Source organism: Macaca nemestrina, chromosome 3, assembly GCF_043159975.1.
Source record: "Macaca nemestrina isolate mMacNem1 chromosome 3, mMacNem.hap1, whole genome shotgun sequence".
Taxonomy (NCBI): Eukaryota; Metazoa; Chordata; class Mammalia; order Primates; family Cercopithecidae; genus Macaca; species Macaca nemestrina.
In genome coordinates, this window is record NC_092127.1 from 172247737 (window position 1) to 172266775 (window position 19039).

The following is a 19039-nucleotide window of genomic DNA, read 5'->3' on the forward strand; positions in this document are numbered from 1 at the left end:
TATGAACCTACAACTAAGAAATTATAACCATCTAATTTCTAAAACACAGCTTTCATAGAAAAATAATGTTTCTCAAGCTTAGTGGGTGTAAGAATGATCAAGTGAGTTGGTTAAAAATGTAGTCTTGGCCTCACCCTCAGCTTCTGATTGAGTAGGCGTAGGGTAAAATCCATACATTTTTAATCACTGGCCTTGGCACTTCTAATGTACTAGTGTGTGCTTCATGAGAAATCCTGTTCTAGAAATTTTCATTTCCTCAGAACAAGAAGTGGAAAGTAAACATTGGCTATCAACCACATTAACAAATCATTTCCCGGGTCCATTTAATAATCGAGTTTCTGAACTGAATATTTCCCATAAGAGATCATTTCTATGCTAATATGTTATTTGCTCTCATATTATAAGGTTTTTGTGACCTTGACTTAGTATAATCCTAAGTACTATCTCCTTGTGCTCAGTGAGGACTCAAAATATTATGCTGGATAGTCAACTGTAGGTTCTAGTAAATGTAAACAGTCTGTAGATAATCACAACATTGCAACTTCAAGAGGTGTCAAAGAAACTGATTTGCTCCTGGTGAAATGCAACCCATGATTTCAATTATAGCATCCTTTAGAAAGAAGTGTTTAGCGCATGTCTGCTTGCTGGACTTCCCTCAAGAATGGGAAAATATTTAGATCAACTCAGATATATATAAATTCCCCTAGTTACGGCATCATAAACTCAAGGCTATACCATAATAGTTTTCTTCACATTTACATTCAAATGTTCCAAATTAAGAAGACAGAATATTTTAGCATTTTGCTAAGTGTACAATTTTTACATTGGAAAAAAATCAAGAACACAACAACAAAAAAAACCCTACTAAGCCAGAGAATTAGAATTCTATTATAGTTCTATCAAGTCTGGCCAAAAAAGAGGCTAGTTAAGTTTCTAAAAAAATCAACAGAATTTATGTCAGCAAAAAACAGAATATTGTAAATAGAAGTGCTAGTCTTTATTGGGTATCTCACATGCGCTAACCACAGTGTTCTACAAGTACCCCTCATTAGTCCTTAAACCCTGAGGCACTCAATTACCACACTTTATGGAGACAAAGTGCCAAGATCCACAAGAGCCAGGACCTGGAGGCTCCTCTTCCCAGGGGCCTCACATTCCCACTCTTCACTTGCTGCTCACTAAATTCAAAGCTCAAATTCAGCATCTGCAGCTAAACATACTAAAAGTAGTCAGTGTATAATGATCAAATTGTTCTACATATTAAAAGCAAAGTATCTATATTGTATGTTGTACCAAAATATCTCATGTACCCCATAAATATACACACCTACTATGTACCCACAAAAATTAAAAATTAAATTTCTTTTAAAAAAACAAAATGCCTAATGGTGTCAAGAATTAGAGCATGTATCTAAAAATACAATAAATTCTCTGCTCTATGCATCTTATTAAAACTTAAAGAGATTCAGATGTCAATTTAAACTTTTTCACTTTAATACAATTCTAGTTCCTATTTGCTATACATATTAAAACCATTACTGAAAAACCAATTCTCCCATATTTTATGTCTACGCTGGAACCACAGAAAGCAAATGTGTATGTATCAAAAAATCTTTGTAAATCTAATGCTGAGGTCACAAAGGACAAATTACTAACTAATAAATAACTCGTTGCTGATTGTGAAATTGTCGTTCTTTCTAAGATCAGGCTACAATTATTGGTTCCTAAAATCCATTAAAGCTCTTTAAATGTTATGTGGTAAATGTGCACAATGCATTCATTCTAAAAATGCTCTACATACCCACAACCTATAATTTTTCAGTAATGTCATCTGACAGTTCACCTTTCTTGCTCACAAAAGCTAATTCAAGACATTCTGCACTACACCAAGAACAATGCTCAACCATCAGTAAATATTTACATACATTTGTTAATCGAGTTTAAGGCCTATCATATGCAAGGCTACAGACCAATATAGTCAGCCTCCTGATCACAGTCCTAAATACTGCGTCACCCAACAGTGGCTTCCATTCACAGAGGTACCCTGGAGTACTCAGAGACAGCTACCTATTAAATAGACAAATGACACTGCAACCCTGTAGTTACCTATTCACCTGGTTATAGTATGTCCTCCTGCCTAAAGATACCTAAGCTTTAAAAAGTGACTATCAATGAACTGATAGTGGAATTCATACATTAAATTAATCTCTTTGAAAGTCACACAAGAATACTATTGTACTTTAGGAATGAACGAGCATTAGGAAATCCACAGTAGCTTATCTGCACTAATGCTAGATAACATTTAGTTACCCCATTATTTCTCACTCTCTCAAGGAGTCAACCAGACAGCTACTGTATGTCCTTGACCAAGTCTGAAAAGGTAAAAGGGCACATCTAAGCACTGCTGATTCAAATAACTCAGAGCTCAAATGCAGGGACAGAATGAGAAAAGATAACCATGTAGGTGTCAAGCAGTGTTTGTTATTTAAACTATAAAAGACAGGATCCATCCTTTGGTTTAGCATTACAGTAAATCAGTATAATTTATTCTAAAAACGTAATTTTAAAATCATTCTGGAGATCCAAAATAAACTAGAAGGGGAGTTGGAAAAATAGGAATGTTGTCTATAGTTTTAAAATACTAAATGCATTAAAATTTCCAGTGACGAATGACTATTTCAATGTAATTTCTTCCTGATACAGAAACAATTCCTGATACCTACCCTTCTGACAGAAAATATTAGACTTTTTCTTCACATTCAATTTGTTCACTTTCTTTCTGAGACACAGTCTCACTCTGTCACCCAGGCTGGATGGAGTGCAATGGCATGATCTCAGCCCGCTGCAACCTCTGGCTCCCGGGTTCAACCGATTCTCATGCCTCAGCCTACCAAGTGGCTGGAATTACAGGTGTGTGCACCACGCCCAGCTCATTTCTGTATTTTTAGTAGAGTTGGGTTTTGCCATGTTGGCCAGGCTGGTCTTGAACTCCTGACTTCAAGTGAGCCACCCACCCAGACTCCCAAAGTGCTGAGATTACAGGTGTGAGCCACCATGCCTGGCCCTGTTTTCTTTAAACACTAGTTCTGCACATAGCATTAAAGAGAAATCTCAGAAAAAATAAAGTCTATCAGAGTGACTGTATCACTAAGAGAAGATGAAGCAGAATATGAAAAAATAAAATTTACTGTTTATTTCTTTGTTACACAAAGAAAATTAAAGGTGGTCCAAGACATCTTAGTCCATCTCCTATGTCCTTCTGGCCATAATTACACACACAACAATGGCAAGCTAGATTAAGAGTCTAGCTCAGGGTCAAGTTTTTCCACTTTAATGACTATCTCCGGAGCGAAAGCAGCAGCACCAGCTTGTTGGTTCTCTGTCTCTGACTCCGACAACACTTCTTCCTTTATTTTTACAGGCTTATTACCAGCCTCCTCCTCTTCATCTGAAGACTCATCGAGCTCCCATTCATCATCTATGTCCATTTCAAATACTCTCACATGACGAAGATTTGAGCTTAACTAAAAAAGAAAGGCCATAAAAGCACTTTTAAATTAATGGCTTAACTAATATATCATATATAAGGAATTAGAAATCAGAAGTCTGAATCAAAGAATGGTTTTATAGGAAACATATTCCCATCAATTTACAACAAAATCAATAAACTCAGCCTTCATTTTGTATAAAAAGGTCTCCACATAACAACAGTGGCAATTTCATGAGATTAAAATCTAGAATTATTATTAACTGCTTAGTAAGCTTTATCAGAACGAGAGAATAGCTAAGTCCACATGACCATAATCAATACAAGCTATAAATCACAGCAAAAATATTTGCACAAAAAGACCTTACATGTCATGTATTTGATGAAGGTTCCAAAGAAGCAATGTTACTTCTTGTAATTTCTTAGTTGCTGAACGATCTGTAAACACTTACCACACAGGATACTTTTCGAAAACCATTCCCAGCAACATACTGTGCTTTCATACTTTCCAGTAATCTCCAATGCTTCTCGAAATGCATGGTACGGGTGGGAATAGCACTACATTGTTCATCTAGCCTAAAGAGGGAAAAAACCCACCCAGGAATGAAAAGGGGATCTTCTCCTCCCTAGTTTGCTACAGGTGGTATTAGGGTCAATTATGGCTTTGACTTCTACTCATACTTCCACTTCCAATATAATTTTAGCAACTGTTGTATTAAAAAAAGAGCTGTGATATAATATTCTATAAAAATTCCATATTCTATATTCTGGCTGGGCACAGTGGCTCATGCCTGGAATCTCAGCACTTTGCGAGGCCAAGGTGGGAGGACCGCTTGAGTCCAGGAGTTCAAGGCCGGCCTGGCCAACAGAGTGAGACTCCATCTCTGTAAAAAATAAAATAAAATTAGCCAGACAAGGTGGCACATGCCTGTAGTCCCAGCTATGAAAGGCTGAGGCAGGAGGGTCACTTGAGCCCATGAGTTTGAGGCTGCAATGAGCTATGATTGCATCACTGCACTCCAACCTGGGTGACAGACACAAGCTCTGTTTCAAAAAAAAAAAGAAAATACTGCAATTCCAAATAGGCAGAATATCATTTTAGCAAGGTTTCTGACTCCCTTTCAAGGAAAGCAAATGGATACATTTTTAAATTAGAGATCTGCTTACTTAAGTCTCAGTTAAAGCCATCTCTTGGAATTGACAGTATACTTCCCACATGGGCACTGAGGTCTTAATTCTGGAAGGAAAATACTGAAGGCAAATCAAAAATAACTAATTCCAACCAACTAGGGTTAATGCAATCCTTGAAAACGTAACTAAAAGAAGTCCCATTCTCCACTCCAAATAATTCCCCACCTTGATTCCAGCAAATACTTCCTGATTTACTAGTAAAGCGAAGGGATAAAAAAAGCTATTAAGGCCAGCATATTTTGAATGAAAAATTGGAGCACTTCTGCTCAGCTACCTCTGTGGTTACCCCTAGTAATGAAATAACCATTATCTAGCATGCCTGAAAGGTTGGAATTTATAATGTGCATTAAAAAATATTTAACCGTAATATCAAAAAGACAATTTTACCAGTTACCTTGTAGAATAAGTCCCAGTGAACTGATATTCTGCAGAATCTTCACTGTTATATACTAAAGACAATGGCAGCTGGACCAAGAGTCTATCTCTTCCTTCACGTCCTACAGTGTCTTTGAGAACTACTGTTACAGTTTCATCATCATAAAACTGCGCATCTAAACAACTGTAGATGCTAGAATTAAAATAAGTTTTGTTATATCAAAGATGATCATGACTACTGAGAAAATACTGTATGCACGTCATACTGGCAGCAAGCAGAAAAAAATTTAAAATTAAGTGACATTCTGTACAGTAACATTTAAAATATACCATTGGTTTGTATAAAAATCAGTTATTTTTTGTACTGATTATTCACATATATAACCAAATCTTAAAAATGGGTAATCATGACCCCCCAAAATCTGTGAAGTTGTTTCAGTTCTAGAAAACCCCTGGCCATCGATGGTTAGGCCTGGCCATCGATGGTTAGGCCTTAAGAAATTCTATGAATGACATAGAAATTAAGCCTGTGGAAATTCTATGAATGACACCTTATATACACGTTCAGCAAACAGAGTTGACTAGACTGAGAAATAAAAATAAGATACTACACATGAAAAATAGGCACAGCAACTCCAAAGACTTTATCATTAAAAAAACTTCTTTTATGTGAGGAAACAAGTGAGAAAAAGATCAGCCTATGATTAGTCACTTCTTTCCCTTGCGAAGCCTCAGGGATGGCTTAGGTACTGTTACCCTTTTGAATCCTAAGAAAATCTCCCATCACTGAGAATGGCATCACCTCATAATTTTTTTGGTCATAACAAGAACTTCAGTCCTGCAGGCCATCTGCCCACGGGAACCACATTACTTTCTTTGTCAACAGGGAGCTCGGGAGTAATTATACGAAACCATATGACATAAACTGCAGGGCAGTAAGGTTCTATTCAATCACAAGTCAAATCATTCTCTATGTATAAATACACAAAGAATCCTGCCCTCGATGTGGGAAGTGACAAAGCCCTTTTACCTATATTATCACCGTAACCGATCTGGCTCGATTCCTAAACATATACACACATCACTCAAACAAGATTCAAGACTTACCTTCTTCTGACTTTTTCCGTTGTGGCATATGTAAAGCTCCCAAATTTAATAGCAATTAGTCCATTACTCACGGATCTCCAAGAAAGAAGGGGGGAAAAAAAAGACTCAGTGGAACAACCTGGATAGTCAATAATCCAAACACTTAAAAGAACATGATTGTCAGGGTCAGTACATTTACTTCTCTAGAACACTGAGAACTGGTTTAAACGCCTAGACAGATAAACCAACTTGGTTTAAAATCATACAGTCACCAAAGTAAACAGATTTATCCAAAGACATTTGGCATTTGGAATAGAAATAACCAAATTCTTTCTTTTTGGTTACATCTTGGTCTCAACATTTTCTTCAAATTCAGATTTAAAATCATTTTTAAGATACCAATGGCATTCTAAATATGATTTATTTTTCAGAACTTCTACTTTGAATTTCTGAGTAAGTCTCTGTTAGGCAAGGCCTCTTGTTTAATGAAAAGCATACTAAACCCTAGGCAAAAATCATTTCTATAAGGCAGCCACTTTTAGAAGTTTTTAACTACTAAAAAGTTAAAACTTCTTTAACTTTTAACTTTCTGTAAGCTTTTAACTTCTAAAAAATGAGATATAATATTCTGAGCTGTCATATTTTTCCTAACTCTAAAAAAAAAGTCCTACATACGATGACTATATGCCAATAAAAATAAAATAATCTGGAACAAGATCATATAACTTCCTAATTCAGTGTTACTCTTAATGACATGAAAACTAACAATTACATGACAAATCTAAAAGTCACAAGGTAGTTTAAAATCTGAAATGCTGGAAGGCTGTATGCTTTATTCTTAAAAATAATAAACTCCTCTCTCTGAGTCAAACTTCAGATTAATACTTACTGGGAAATATCCGTATGTCTCCTTAAGATGCACATTTTATAAAGTGAATCTTCTAGAATAGTAAAAAGAAGATAATGTAGATTTGAAGTTTTATTATTCCACCTAAGAAAAAAAAATTGTAATATTTTTTAACTATTGATGGATAAAACGAAATTGTACTGTTCACTCAAGATAGAGAAGAAACATACTTACAGAAAAGGAAATTTGAACAATCTACGTGTAGAATCCTCACTAAAATAAAAAGGAAAAAGAAATGAGAAAAATTTAAATTGGCTGCTGAATTACACCACCCAATAGGTAAACAGAATTACCTTCTGGTATCTCTATACAATGGAATACAGATTGCTTGATTCATCGATTTTCCAATTACATCCTATATAAAATAAGATTTTAAAATATAATTAGAGCATTAATATGCACACAGGTAACTCTACAGAAAGTGACTGACCATCACTGTTCAAATGTAGTAAAAAATCGCCTATATCACCAAACCTTGTACATAAAAAACTTTAATGACAATTGTAACAGTAAGGAAAAAGAGAAAATTCTGAGCTGAAAAGGACCTTGGTGCTAAGCACATGGCAGGTTTAAGACCACCTGCCTCTGGTCTCATAACAACCATTCATTCACATCCTTCAGTAGTAAACAGAGACACATCAGCTCTGTAACCAAGACTGTTTACAATGAACTTCTTCTGGGAACAAATAAAATACTCAAGATGTCAACACCTTTAGTAATCTTTATACACACACACACACACACGTGTGTGTGTAAGAAACTTAAGTTGGAGTATTAGGTTGAACCATATGAAATTGTTATTTTTCTTAACCAAAAACAGTTGAATATCAACATTTTCATAGTTCATTCTAAAAATTAAGATGGTTTACATTAAGTGAGCCACATACTGTAGACACTATTGCTCCTACATAAAGACATGCATTTCTTTTAAACTTACTGCTGGCTTTTGCAAACACTGATCAATAATATTCTCCATCCGCCTTTTCACAAAATGCAATGATTTTCGAGGATAATAAGGAAACAGCAAAGGACTTTCTGGTTTCAAACAAAAACAGAAACAAAAATAAAAGAAGCTATAGCAAACTTATAATTAGAAGAAAATAATCTAACATTAGAGCCAGTCTGCACAGTTTATCTCAAGGTAGAATTTCCACTGACCACTTCACTGGATTTTCACATGACCTCATTAAAAACGACCATGGCCTTCTGCCTTTCATCAACCCCCACTGACAGCTCACTAAAAACAATCTCTCTCACTACAAGCTTGGACTCACCAAAATCCAACTGTAGGTCTCTGCTGGCTCTAAGAAGAAAGGAATGATTTGGGAACCATCAAATATATGATGAAATACAGTTCATTCTTCTATTCTTTGCCACAGTGAAACGACAACAGCAGTCCAGTACTGCTCAGCACTGTTTTTTAAGAGTCTCAAAAACAAGAGACTGGAAACTAGCTCTATATAAATAAGCTCTTTACTTTTTAAAAGATTACTTTATCAGGAGAAAATAATATATAATTTAGCACTTACACCTGCTGTGCTAGGTTTCTAAAATAAGTTTTGTTTTCTTTTATTGCTTACAATAGCCATATGAAGTAAACACCATATTCTCCAATTTACAGATGAAAAAAAAAAAATGAAGCTCAACAGGTTTAGGCAACTGCCCAGTGTGAAAATAACTAAGTATCTAGATCTATCAATCAAACCCAAGTCTGACTCTAATGCCCACCCTCTTCCACTGTGCTTTGTAGGCCCTCCCTTAGATAAAGTCATGCTGGATAAAATGAATTATAATCACATTAACATTTTAAGTTCTCAAAGTGACAGATGCTATGGTATCACAGAAAGACACTGATCTTTGTTTCCAGTTCCTAGAACAGAGCTTCCAAAACCCTTGGAATTTCCTGAGTGATAAAGGTGACAGGAACATTTTCTTTTTTTTTAAAGACAAAGTCTCATTCTGTTGCCCAGGCTGGAGTGCAATGGTGCAATCTCAGCTCACTGCAACCTCTGCCTCCCGGATTCAAGCGATTCTCCTGCCTCAGTCTCCCGAGTAAAGGGACTACAAGTGCATACCACCACACCCAGCTAATTTTTAGTAGAGACAGGGTTTCACCATGTTGCTCAGGTCTGGAACTCCTGATCTCTAGTGATCTGTCCACCTCACCCTCCCAACGTGCTATGACTACCATGTTTTGTTTTAGTGAGGCAACTCTTGGCTGGCACCTAGACAGCTTTAGGATAGGGGCTGGCCACCAAAAAGACCAAGCCTTGATTAGAAGTTTGGAACTTTCAGCTCCACCTGCCAGCCTCCAGGGAGGAGAGAGGGGCTTGGAGGTTGAGTTCAATCACCAATGGTCAACGACTTCATCAATCATGTCTACATAACGAAACCTCCATAAATACACTGGGACAATGAGGTTCAGAGAACTTTCTCGGTGGTGAATATGTCCAGGTGCTGGGAGAGCATGGAAGCTCTGCTCCTTTCCCTCTATACCCTGCCTGATATAGCACTTCTATGTGGCTATTCCTGAGTCATATTCTTTACAATACACTGGTAAACAAAAATTAAATGTTTCCCTGAGTTTTGTGAGTCATTCTAGCAAAACTATCCAACCTGAAAGGGAGGAAAGTTCTGGGAACTCTTGACCTTATAGCCAAGTCTGACAACAAGCATGGCTACCCAAGAGATGTGGGTGATCTAGAGACCTGACATCTGACTCGAGGGCAGTCTTTTGGGACTGCGCCCTTATCCTGTGAGGTCTGCGCTGTCTGTAATTAGCGTCGGGATTGAATTGTAGGACACCCCGTTGGTGTCAAAATTGGTTGGTGTCAAAATTGGTTGGTGTCAGGAGGAAAAAAGTTTCTCTCATTTTGTTGTCAGAAACACTGAGTAAAAACCGCTCAGATGCAAACCTACAGACTGCTTCTGTGCTAAGTGCCAGGCATTAGTCTAAGTGCTTACACAGATTAATTTATTTAATCTCCACACCAGTTTCTTGAGGGAGGCATTATTACCACCTTCTTTTTACAGATGAGAAACTATGGCACAGAGAGGTTAGGCAACTTGCTCTCAGCCACATTACTACGAAGCAGGAGAGCAGATTCCAACCCAGATAATCCAGCTTCCAGAGCACCAGCTTTTACCCATTACACAATACTGACCCATGTACCCTAAAGAAACTACACAGATCAAGTACTTAGCACTTGATTTTTGCAGTGTAAGAAAACAGTTGCACTGATATTTCCTCACTGGAATTCAGTGTGGAACTCAATAGTGAGTTCCATCAGGTCTGTAGCTAAGATCAGGCCTTTCTTATTCAGACACATAAGATGTGGGGGGAAAAAAAGAGAGTAGGACCTATTTTCAGCCTGGCAAAGTTCCCTAGATCAATAATAGCCAAAAGAGCAACAGGGTCCAGGTGCCACTACTCTTGACACACCGCCACTGGCCCTCCACAGACATCCTGCCTTACTCCCTGGGCATCCTGATTAAATACAGTAAATGAGTAGCATCTCCTGTACCCATATCCTCCCTCCATTCAATAGCCAGCTTGCACCAATGCATCTCCCTACTGACCTCAAGACTCTCCGGCAATACAAAATAGGTTCTGCTTTGAAAAAGAATTTGGACCATATGTAAAGTTCTGGGCATCAAAGAATTCTCTTCCTCATTCATGCATTCATTCATTCACAGAAGCAGCAACCAAACAGAAGTGGCAGAAATGACTATAGGTTGAGTTTCACTTATCCAAAACGCTTAGGTCCGGAAGTGTTCTGGATTTTTTTGGAATTTGGAATATTTGCATATACATAATGAGGTATCTTGGGGATGGAACTCAAGTCTAAACACGAAATTCACTTATGCTTCATGTACATCTTATACAATATATTTAATAATTCTGTGCTTGAAACAAAGTCTTGACTGCACTTTGACTGGGACCCATCATATGAGGTCAGGTAGGGAATTTTCCACTTGTGGTGTCATGTCGGTGCTCAAAAAGTTTTCGATTTTGGAGCATTTCAGATTTTGGACATTTGGATTAAGATGCTCAACCTGTACTGCTAGTCTAGTTAAAACCTCAGGCTTTCACATTAACAGAATCCTAGCTCCATCACTAACCAGCTTGTGTGATCCCAGGCTTCTCTAACCTTCTGTTTCCTCATTAGTCAATGGGGATACCAAGTATCTACCCACAGAATCTTGTGAAGACTGAAGCAGGTATTGTGTGTATATACGGCAGATTAAGCAACCCATAAATGTTAGTTACTACCTTAAAGATCTAAGAAATTGCTAAATCTGGTCAGATTATTCTTTCAGACAGCAAAGAAATACAAGCTTTAAAATATTTTCATCTAAAATAGTAAGATGTGCTGGTATATTTAATGGCTGCTATTATGTGCTGCATCCCTCATAATGCTGGACAGCTTTACTGTATTAACATTCTGACATCCTAGAAAATGAAAGGCATACCAGTACACACACGCACACGCACGCGCGCGCACGCGCACACACACACACACGAAACTACAACCCAAGAATACAGTTGAGCATCACTGTGCTTTTAGAAGATAATAAATTGGAATTGGCAAAAAAGACTTTTCTCACTATTTGGCTCTATAGTTTCTCCTCAAAATCCTATTTTTTACAGGGTGCAAAACACTTAAATAAGAATACTTAGGAATAAGCAATCTTGCTATAGCATAGTTAACTTCAGAGTGTCTATCTATCATGATGATGTCATACACGATTGGTTATTTTGCTGTTCCTATAATTAAATAAAAATAAGTCTAATAAACTTAGATAAGTATTCAGCAAGTTTTCAGCAAAACTGTTTATTCAAGACCTAGTCTTAAATAAAAATAAACATGGCCCAAATCATGTTTATTTTTGGTTGGTTCATGAAATACCTTTAAGGTAGCTGCTATTTTGAAGAAAGTCATACCACTGGTTTCCTTCTGTGTTAGGGGGTGACACAAGATCATCATCTTCATCTTTCAAGTACTAGAAATACAGAATTAGAAATTTAAGTTTATTTTTAATAAACTTATTTCCCTTCCATACCTGGAAGGGAAAATGGAAAAAGAAAAAAAGTAAAAGACAAAAAAAAAGTTAAGTTTAGTAAATTGAAGAATTACAGTCTAAAATCTGTTCATATTTAACGCTTTTTAATTTAACAAGCTACTTTGTTTTACTGCCAAGTCCTCTGAAAGTGCATTACTATTATTCTAAGTGAGGTAGCCAAAATCTGCTATGCGTATGTGGCAGAATTAATTAGTCAAGCAACTAAACAAACTGCAATATATTAAGATTACTATGTTGTAGATGTAGAGAGACCACAAATCGAACTTAAATTGTGTTTTTCATAAACATATTTTAATTTTATATATGCAAGTTATAAATTAGTTTCATAAGTTACCAACTGTCAATATACTGTCAATATACTCTATGGCAGTTGTTCTCCAAATGAGGTCCACAGGCCCCTGGGAATCCCCAAGATGCTTTTGGGGATCCACAAAGTCAATACTAGTTTTATAAAAATGCAGATGTCACCTGCCCTTTACACTGGGCTAACATCTGCACTGATGGTGGGGAAAACTGTGTCTCAGTCAAGAATCACAGTAGTGGTTCCAAATCATACCAGCAGTCACTGTATTCTTTTTCTGTCACATACTCATACTTTCATTTATCTTTAACAAAGTCATTACATTATTAACTTTATTTTCAACTTTTGAGTACAAATCTTTAATATTCTGTGTGACAGAACTGAGAGTTATACATAGGCACTTTTGCTACACAAAAACATGGTGGTTATCTTGAGGAAAAGCACTTCTGTTAAAAGCAAAAACAAGCTGGGCATGGTGGTTCAGGCCTGTAATCTCTGCACTTTAGGAGGCCATGGCAGGCGTATCACTTGAGCCCAGGAGCTCAAGACCAGCCTGGGCAACATGTCGGGTCTCTACGAAATAAAGACAAAAATTAGCCAGGCATGGTGGTATGTGCTACATTGTAGGCCCAGCTACAAGAGGCAAGTGGGAGAGGTGGAAGCTGCAGTGAGCCATGATTGCACCACTGTACTCAGAGGAAGCACCCTGTCTCAAAAAAAAAAAAAAAAAAAAAAAAAAATTTTTTTTTTTTTTGGAAAACCTGCATCTGCCCGTGTGCTTCACAACACAAAAGACTTTTCTGATTAAATTGGTGGTGCTATTTAAGGTGGTAGCATTTAGAACAGCTGCATGACTCAGGGAACCTACATTTCCAAAATGACCACAGCATGATGTTACAAAATTATGCATGGGCAAAAGATCCGTTCAAAGTGCGAGGGAGATGAATGAATTTTAATGTAAAAAATGTTCACTGATGCAATCTTAGATTCCACGCTGAAACGAACCTTTAAGATATTATCACTTGTCCAGATTTGATGTAATAAAGCAAAGTCGCAATTATCTGAAAAAGCTAATAGAATACTTTTCCCTTTTCATATACACACCTATGTGAGGCCAGACTTTTTTCATATACACTGATACTATAGAAAAAACATATCAAAACAAACTGAATGTAGCAGCAGATATGAGAATCCACCTGTTTTCTATTAGGCTGGACATCAGAGAGGTTTGCAAGAATATGAAACATTACCACTCTTCACTAAATTATTTTTATTTTGTAAAATATCCTTTTTCACTAAAAGTATTTATATTAACATGTAACAGTAAGTGGGTATATTCTTTTTTTTTCTTTTGTTTTCAGACTGAGTCTCACTCTGTTGCCCAGGCTGGAGTGCAGTGATGCAATCTTGGCTCACTGCAACCTCCGCCTCCTGGGTTCAAGCGATTCTCATGCCTCAGCCTCTCGAGTAGCTGGCAAGTAGCTGGGATTACAAGTGTGAGCTTCAATGCCCGGCTGTTATATTGTATTTTTGAGTGAATTAAGGAATAATTTTTTATTATGTTTAATTTTTAATACCTAATAATGCTATCAGCAATAGCTAACTTGCATAAACAAAAGCTCTTTTCTAGTCCTCAATAACTTTTTTTTTTGAGACGCAGTCTTGTTCTGTCGCCCAGGGTGAAGTGCAGTGGCTTGATCTTGGCTCACTGAAACCTCTGCCTCCTGGGTTCAAGTGATTCTCCTGCCTCAGCCTCCCAAGTAGCTGGGATTACAGGTGTCCACCACCACACCCAGTTAGTTTTTGTATTTTTAGTCCTCAATAATTTTTAAGAATGTAAAAGGGTTCTCCGATCAAAATGTTTAAAAACTGCTGCTCTTTGGTAACTTTACTAAAAGGGCAGAGCTCCTGTATTACTTGGTATCGTGTTACTTTCCAGAAACTTTGGATAACAAAGACGAACACTGCTAAGGTTTTAAAATGAGTTCAAAGCCCATACCTGACCAACTCTTTCAACGTTGAAGTATTTTCCTTTTCGATTATAAAGGTCTGGAGCCTGGAAAAAATAAACATAGTTTAATTCTTAAGTCAACTCACGAAGAAAAGTATCTTAAATTTAAACCCCAAACTTTCCTTTTCAAGAGAGCTGTGAGTGGCAGTTATTATTTTCTTTTGTAGATTATAAGACACACAAACAAAAGTCTGGTTTACTGACTATGTTTAGAAACATAATTAGTTCAACAGTTTAAAAAAAGTAATTGCTATGGACTTCAATAACATTGGGTTAAATTTAATTATATCTTGTCATTACCCAGGTTTACTACAATTTTTTTTTAAACTGCATTACAGAAATATCAACTTCTTACCTCATTGAAATGTTCAGTAAGAAATTCAGCAACAAATGTGATATCTTTCTGAGTCATCTATCAACAAAAGGAACAAAAAGAAAACAAATCAAGATAAAAGAAAGCTGCTCAATAAAAGAAATGGTACATAATAATAAATGTGACATTTTCACCATCTACTAAAGGCCACGGGAAAACCGGCAAAGTTCTTTCAAAGAAATATAGATTATGCGACTGTGAAAATATGAACGCCTGGGGTTCCAAGAATGTAATTAAACATGTGAACTCATCTTCCAATCAGTTAATCCAATAGCTACAAAACTCTTTATGGCCTAAGGTTATTTATTATTTCAGGCCTTGTGCTAAGACCACACGTGCTGAGGCTCCTCCTTTGGGAATGGGCACTGGACCCCAGATAAGATGTGTCACCCTTAGTTAAGGGCTGCAGGCAAACAGTGCTGTCTGCTTCAGTGCAGGCCCCTGCTTCTTATGATGACCTGCATTTATCCCAATTTAGTTCTTCAGCCGTCAGAAAATTATACCTTAGGATTCCTTCCAACAACTGACATATTTTACCTCCCAAAATAAAGCTAACAGTGATGTCAGAAAAACAACTATTGTGAAATTTTCCTGGTTTGCAAGGCCAGTCCCCCACAGTGCAAAAGATCTACTTAGCAAACGAGTTGTAGACAGTGGAGAATCCCTTTCTCATCTAGTTCACGAGGCTAATTTTAATGCTGTCCATTTTTTCAGGCTCAAAACTACCCAACCTATCTAACCAGTTTCAGCAGGGGTGAAGAAGAGTGAGCTGCAGGAATCAAGTGGAAATTCCGCCCTATTCTGTAAGGCTTCCCTGGAAGGAGACTCCATCGCCGCTTGTCACAGTCTTTACAGGAACCCTTCCTTTCTTTCTTTAGAAAGAAACTGTTGCTTACCAGACTTCAACACAGGGACTAATATCTAAGCACCTGATTTCCAAGGAAAATAAGAAGCATTTGAAATTTAAGGAAGTCAAAGTAAGGAATACAAGGATGCTGTCTTACATGGATTATAAAACCTTATCGAAACATGAAAACTATAAATTTAGATAGTCATAATAAAGGTATTCTATGAGAAGAAACAATACACAAAACATGCAAATTTCTTTTTTAAAAAGGTGGTGCTTAAGGGATCTAATGTCTACATCCTGACTTCCTGTTAACTAACACCTGAGGAAGAGTACCAAGATGACCAGCACAGCTGAGTTCAAACAGGACAATGTGAACACTGTGAAAATGCACTAGTACATACTACCTTATTCAGCTCAGGAAGCACATGGTCTTCTGTCATTCTCAACATTGCTGGAAATACAAAGTTAAAAAACGATCTTTAAAAGCAAACTACAAACATAATTTTAATTTTAAATACATTTCAAAGACAAGGTGTTTGACTGAACTAAATCTTCAGTTTTACACAGCTTTTCACCAACAAAAACATTTTTCTTCCAAAAACTAACGGGTGCCAGAACTTTAATCTGCTTCATATTTTCAGGTTCAAAATTGTTGTTCTAACCATTCTACACTATTCTTTTTCTTCTTCAATTCAACCTGTTGCCACTCCAGACAAATCTAACTGCTGTCTGTGCTAAGACTACGTGTGTAAGGATCCCTCCTTTTAACCTGGTGATGTCTCTGCTCTTAAAATCTGCAAGCCATCCTTTCCTCCAAAGTCTTACGATACCAAAGACATCTGTTTATTTCCCTTGGTCTTTTCTGCTACGCACTTACAGTATATTGATGTACTTTTCTTTGATCTAGTATCTGTAGTTGACTCTCTTTGTCCTTTCATAGGACTGTCCTCATCAGTACTATGTGTTTTGTATTATGTTCCACCTAAGTCAAGACAAAGTATGTTTCATGTACTTCTGCATGGTATTTGAACATGGTTCTTCATTGCATTTGGTCAGTAATAAGCAAGTCAGAAGTACTTTTGCAAATACATAACTGTTTTTAATTAATTTAAACATCTTAAGTTATCTGAAAGGGGAGCTAAAATCTAGTTCCACTCATTCTTTCCATCCAAAAACACTACTTATGGAGCATACCCTAGGTGCTAGCGATATATCAGTATAAAAGATGTCCCCGCCTTCATGGAGATCACATTTTACAAAAAGAAAACCAAAGTTATACAGCTACTGGGGACAGAGCCAGGATTACAAGTAGATCTCCACTTCTCCAATCCAGTGTGCTTTCTACAATGTCCTGCTCTAATGAGAAGGACTGAGCAGTAAGTCATCTCTCTTCTAATCCTGATTCTTACTACAGTTAGAATGTGTAGTAAGGATAGACACTGCCTAAATTACCTCCAGCAATTATAAGTAAAACCAAACTACCTTTGCAAAAAAAAAAAGTCTTGTAAGTTCTCATTCAGTTTTAATATTGTAATTTATTCTAATTAACAACATGGATCTTAAACAGGCCCGCCTGATAAGCACTCTGGTTCCTCATTCTGGTTAGTATTGGTACAGTTTTCAGAAATATCAAAAAGTATCAACATATGCAGATCACATTCAGTTTTTAAACAAAAGCAATTAGGTTGAAAAATATAAAGTCTGTTTTTACAATATTAGAACTGAAGATCTGGACATTTGTTTAAAGGATATCAGCACATTACAGGTAATTTACATTCTATTTTACTCTTTAGAGTTTCAACAAGTGTGAGATAAACTACATTAAAACTAAATTTTGTATACGTTGGAGGGAAATACATGCTGGATTATTTTAAGGATATTGAGAGTTCACAAAAATAGCAATATAAATGGACCTAAATAAAATATGCATATACTGCAGAGTGAATACAAAACATTTAATATCAAGTCAACAAATACTTATTAACTACCTGCCCAAATGTAAAGACATTGTGAAGATACAAAGACAGGCTATAAGTGGTCTGCATTCTATTTAGTTGGAACATCAATACACAATAGAAGTGGTAACGGAAATGTTCTACTTCCATGCAGCCACTAACCATTTGTGGCTGCTGAGAACCTCAAATGCGGACAGTACGGCTGAGGAACCAAATATACAGTTGTACAGGATTTCAATCTACTTAAATAGCCACATGTGGCTAGTGGCTACCATAGTGGACAGTAGAGATCTAAAGACAGAAGACCAAATAATCAAACAGAAGATAAGCTACCCAAGGACTCTTATTTTCTTTTTTTTAATTTTAAAATCTAGCACCTAACAGTGCCTGATACTTACAAAATTTTTTTTAAATGTTATTTTAACCTATGGAGACATTAAAAAGTTAAAAAATGTGAACTATCAGTGAGCAAACAGGGATAACACAGGCTACAAGTTAGCTTTAATAGTTCTGTGAGGAATGTTTCCAGCACAGGGAAAAATGTTTACGGTGACACATATTCCAATTATACTGATTTGATCTTTACAAATTATATGAATGTATTAAATTATCGCGAGTACTCCAAAAATATGTATATTTATTATATACTAATAAAAAATAAATAAATATTTCTGTGGGGAGGTGGGTGTTATGAATAAAGTAAGACTGGCCATGTGTTGATAACTGCTGAAGCTAGGTGAAAGGTACAACAGGGATCATTATACAATTCTCTCAATGTATTTGAAATTGTACTAGATTTATTGAAACCATCTAAGATAATACTCCTATACTTTTTTAAAAGTATTAAAATAAAAATGCATTTACTCAATGCATACAAGTTTACTGTATGTAACTTACCCACATACAGCCACCGAAAAAATGCTTTGAAGTTTTTCATACTACTGTCTATAACTCTAAAGAGATAAAAAAAAAAATCAGAAATAAGATTATTATGTGGGGGGTTCATATATCACTGCTTAACTATCAAGAAATATCATAATCCTTACTGTTCTATTTTATTCTATCTGGGTGACATTTAAGTCTTTAGAACAGCAGATGTTACAAATTGAACACATACCTAAAAATAAAATTTCAAAAAAGAAAATACTGATTCTAAAAATAAAGCAAATAACTTAGATTCTAACTGGTTACAACAGCCTTGCCACAAACTGTGTAATAGTCTTTCTTATTATTCAGTAAAGCATGAACTCCTTTTCTAACTTTGCAAATAAAAGAACTCAGAAAAAAACAGTTTTCAGCATTATTCTCATTTTAAAAGAAAATACTCATTGGTCAGTAAGAAGAAAAAACATCAACTTCAACAGAAAACCATTATTACAAATTTGTGCTATGTCATTACCTCTGATATCAATGGACCA

At 36.3% G+C, this 19039-nt stretch overlaps 1 protein-coding gene across 5 annotated transcripts in view; it reads right to left on the reverse strand.

Moving 5' to 3' along the window:
* Positions 1 to 3170: 3170 nt before the first annotated feature.
* The window catches only part of LOC105487829 (anaphase promoting complex subunit 4), a 41770-nt gene continuing 25901 nt past the window's right edge, over positions 3171 to 19039 (reverse strand). For 3 of the 5 annotated variants that reach the window (XM_011751449.2, XM_011751450.3, XM_011751453.3), the window contains 13 exons: positions 18519 to 18574; positions 16068 to 16117; positions 14799 to 14855; positions 14432 to 14488; positions 11957 to 12050; positions 7984 to 8081; positions 7340 to 7401; positions 7221 to 7259; positions 7029 to 7130; positions 6161 to 6235; positions 5073 to 5246; positions 3940 to 4063; positions 3171 to 3524 (listed from right to left, as the gene is read on the reverse strand). In XM_011751449.2, coding sequence (XP_011749751.1) covers positions 3297 to 3524; positions 3940 to 4063; positions 5073 to 5246; positions 6161 to 6235; positions 7029 to 7130; positions 7221 to 7259; positions 7340 to 7401; positions 7984 to 8081; positions 11957 to 12050; positions 14432 to 14488; positions 14799 to 14855; positions 16068 to 16117; positions 18519 to 18574 — 1216 coding nt within the window. In that variant the 3' untranslated portion in view covers positions 3171 to 3296. The remainder of the gene's footprint in view (positions 3525 to 3939; positions 4064 to 5072; positions 5247 to 6160; positions 6236 to 7028; positions 7131 to 7220; positions 7260 to 7339; positions 7402 to 7983; positions 8082 to 11956; positions 12051 to 14431; positions 14489 to 14798; positions 14856 to 16067; positions 16118 to 18518; positions 18575 to 19039) is intronic. The other 2 variants (XM_011751452.2, XM_011751454.2) reach the window with 2 other exon arrangements.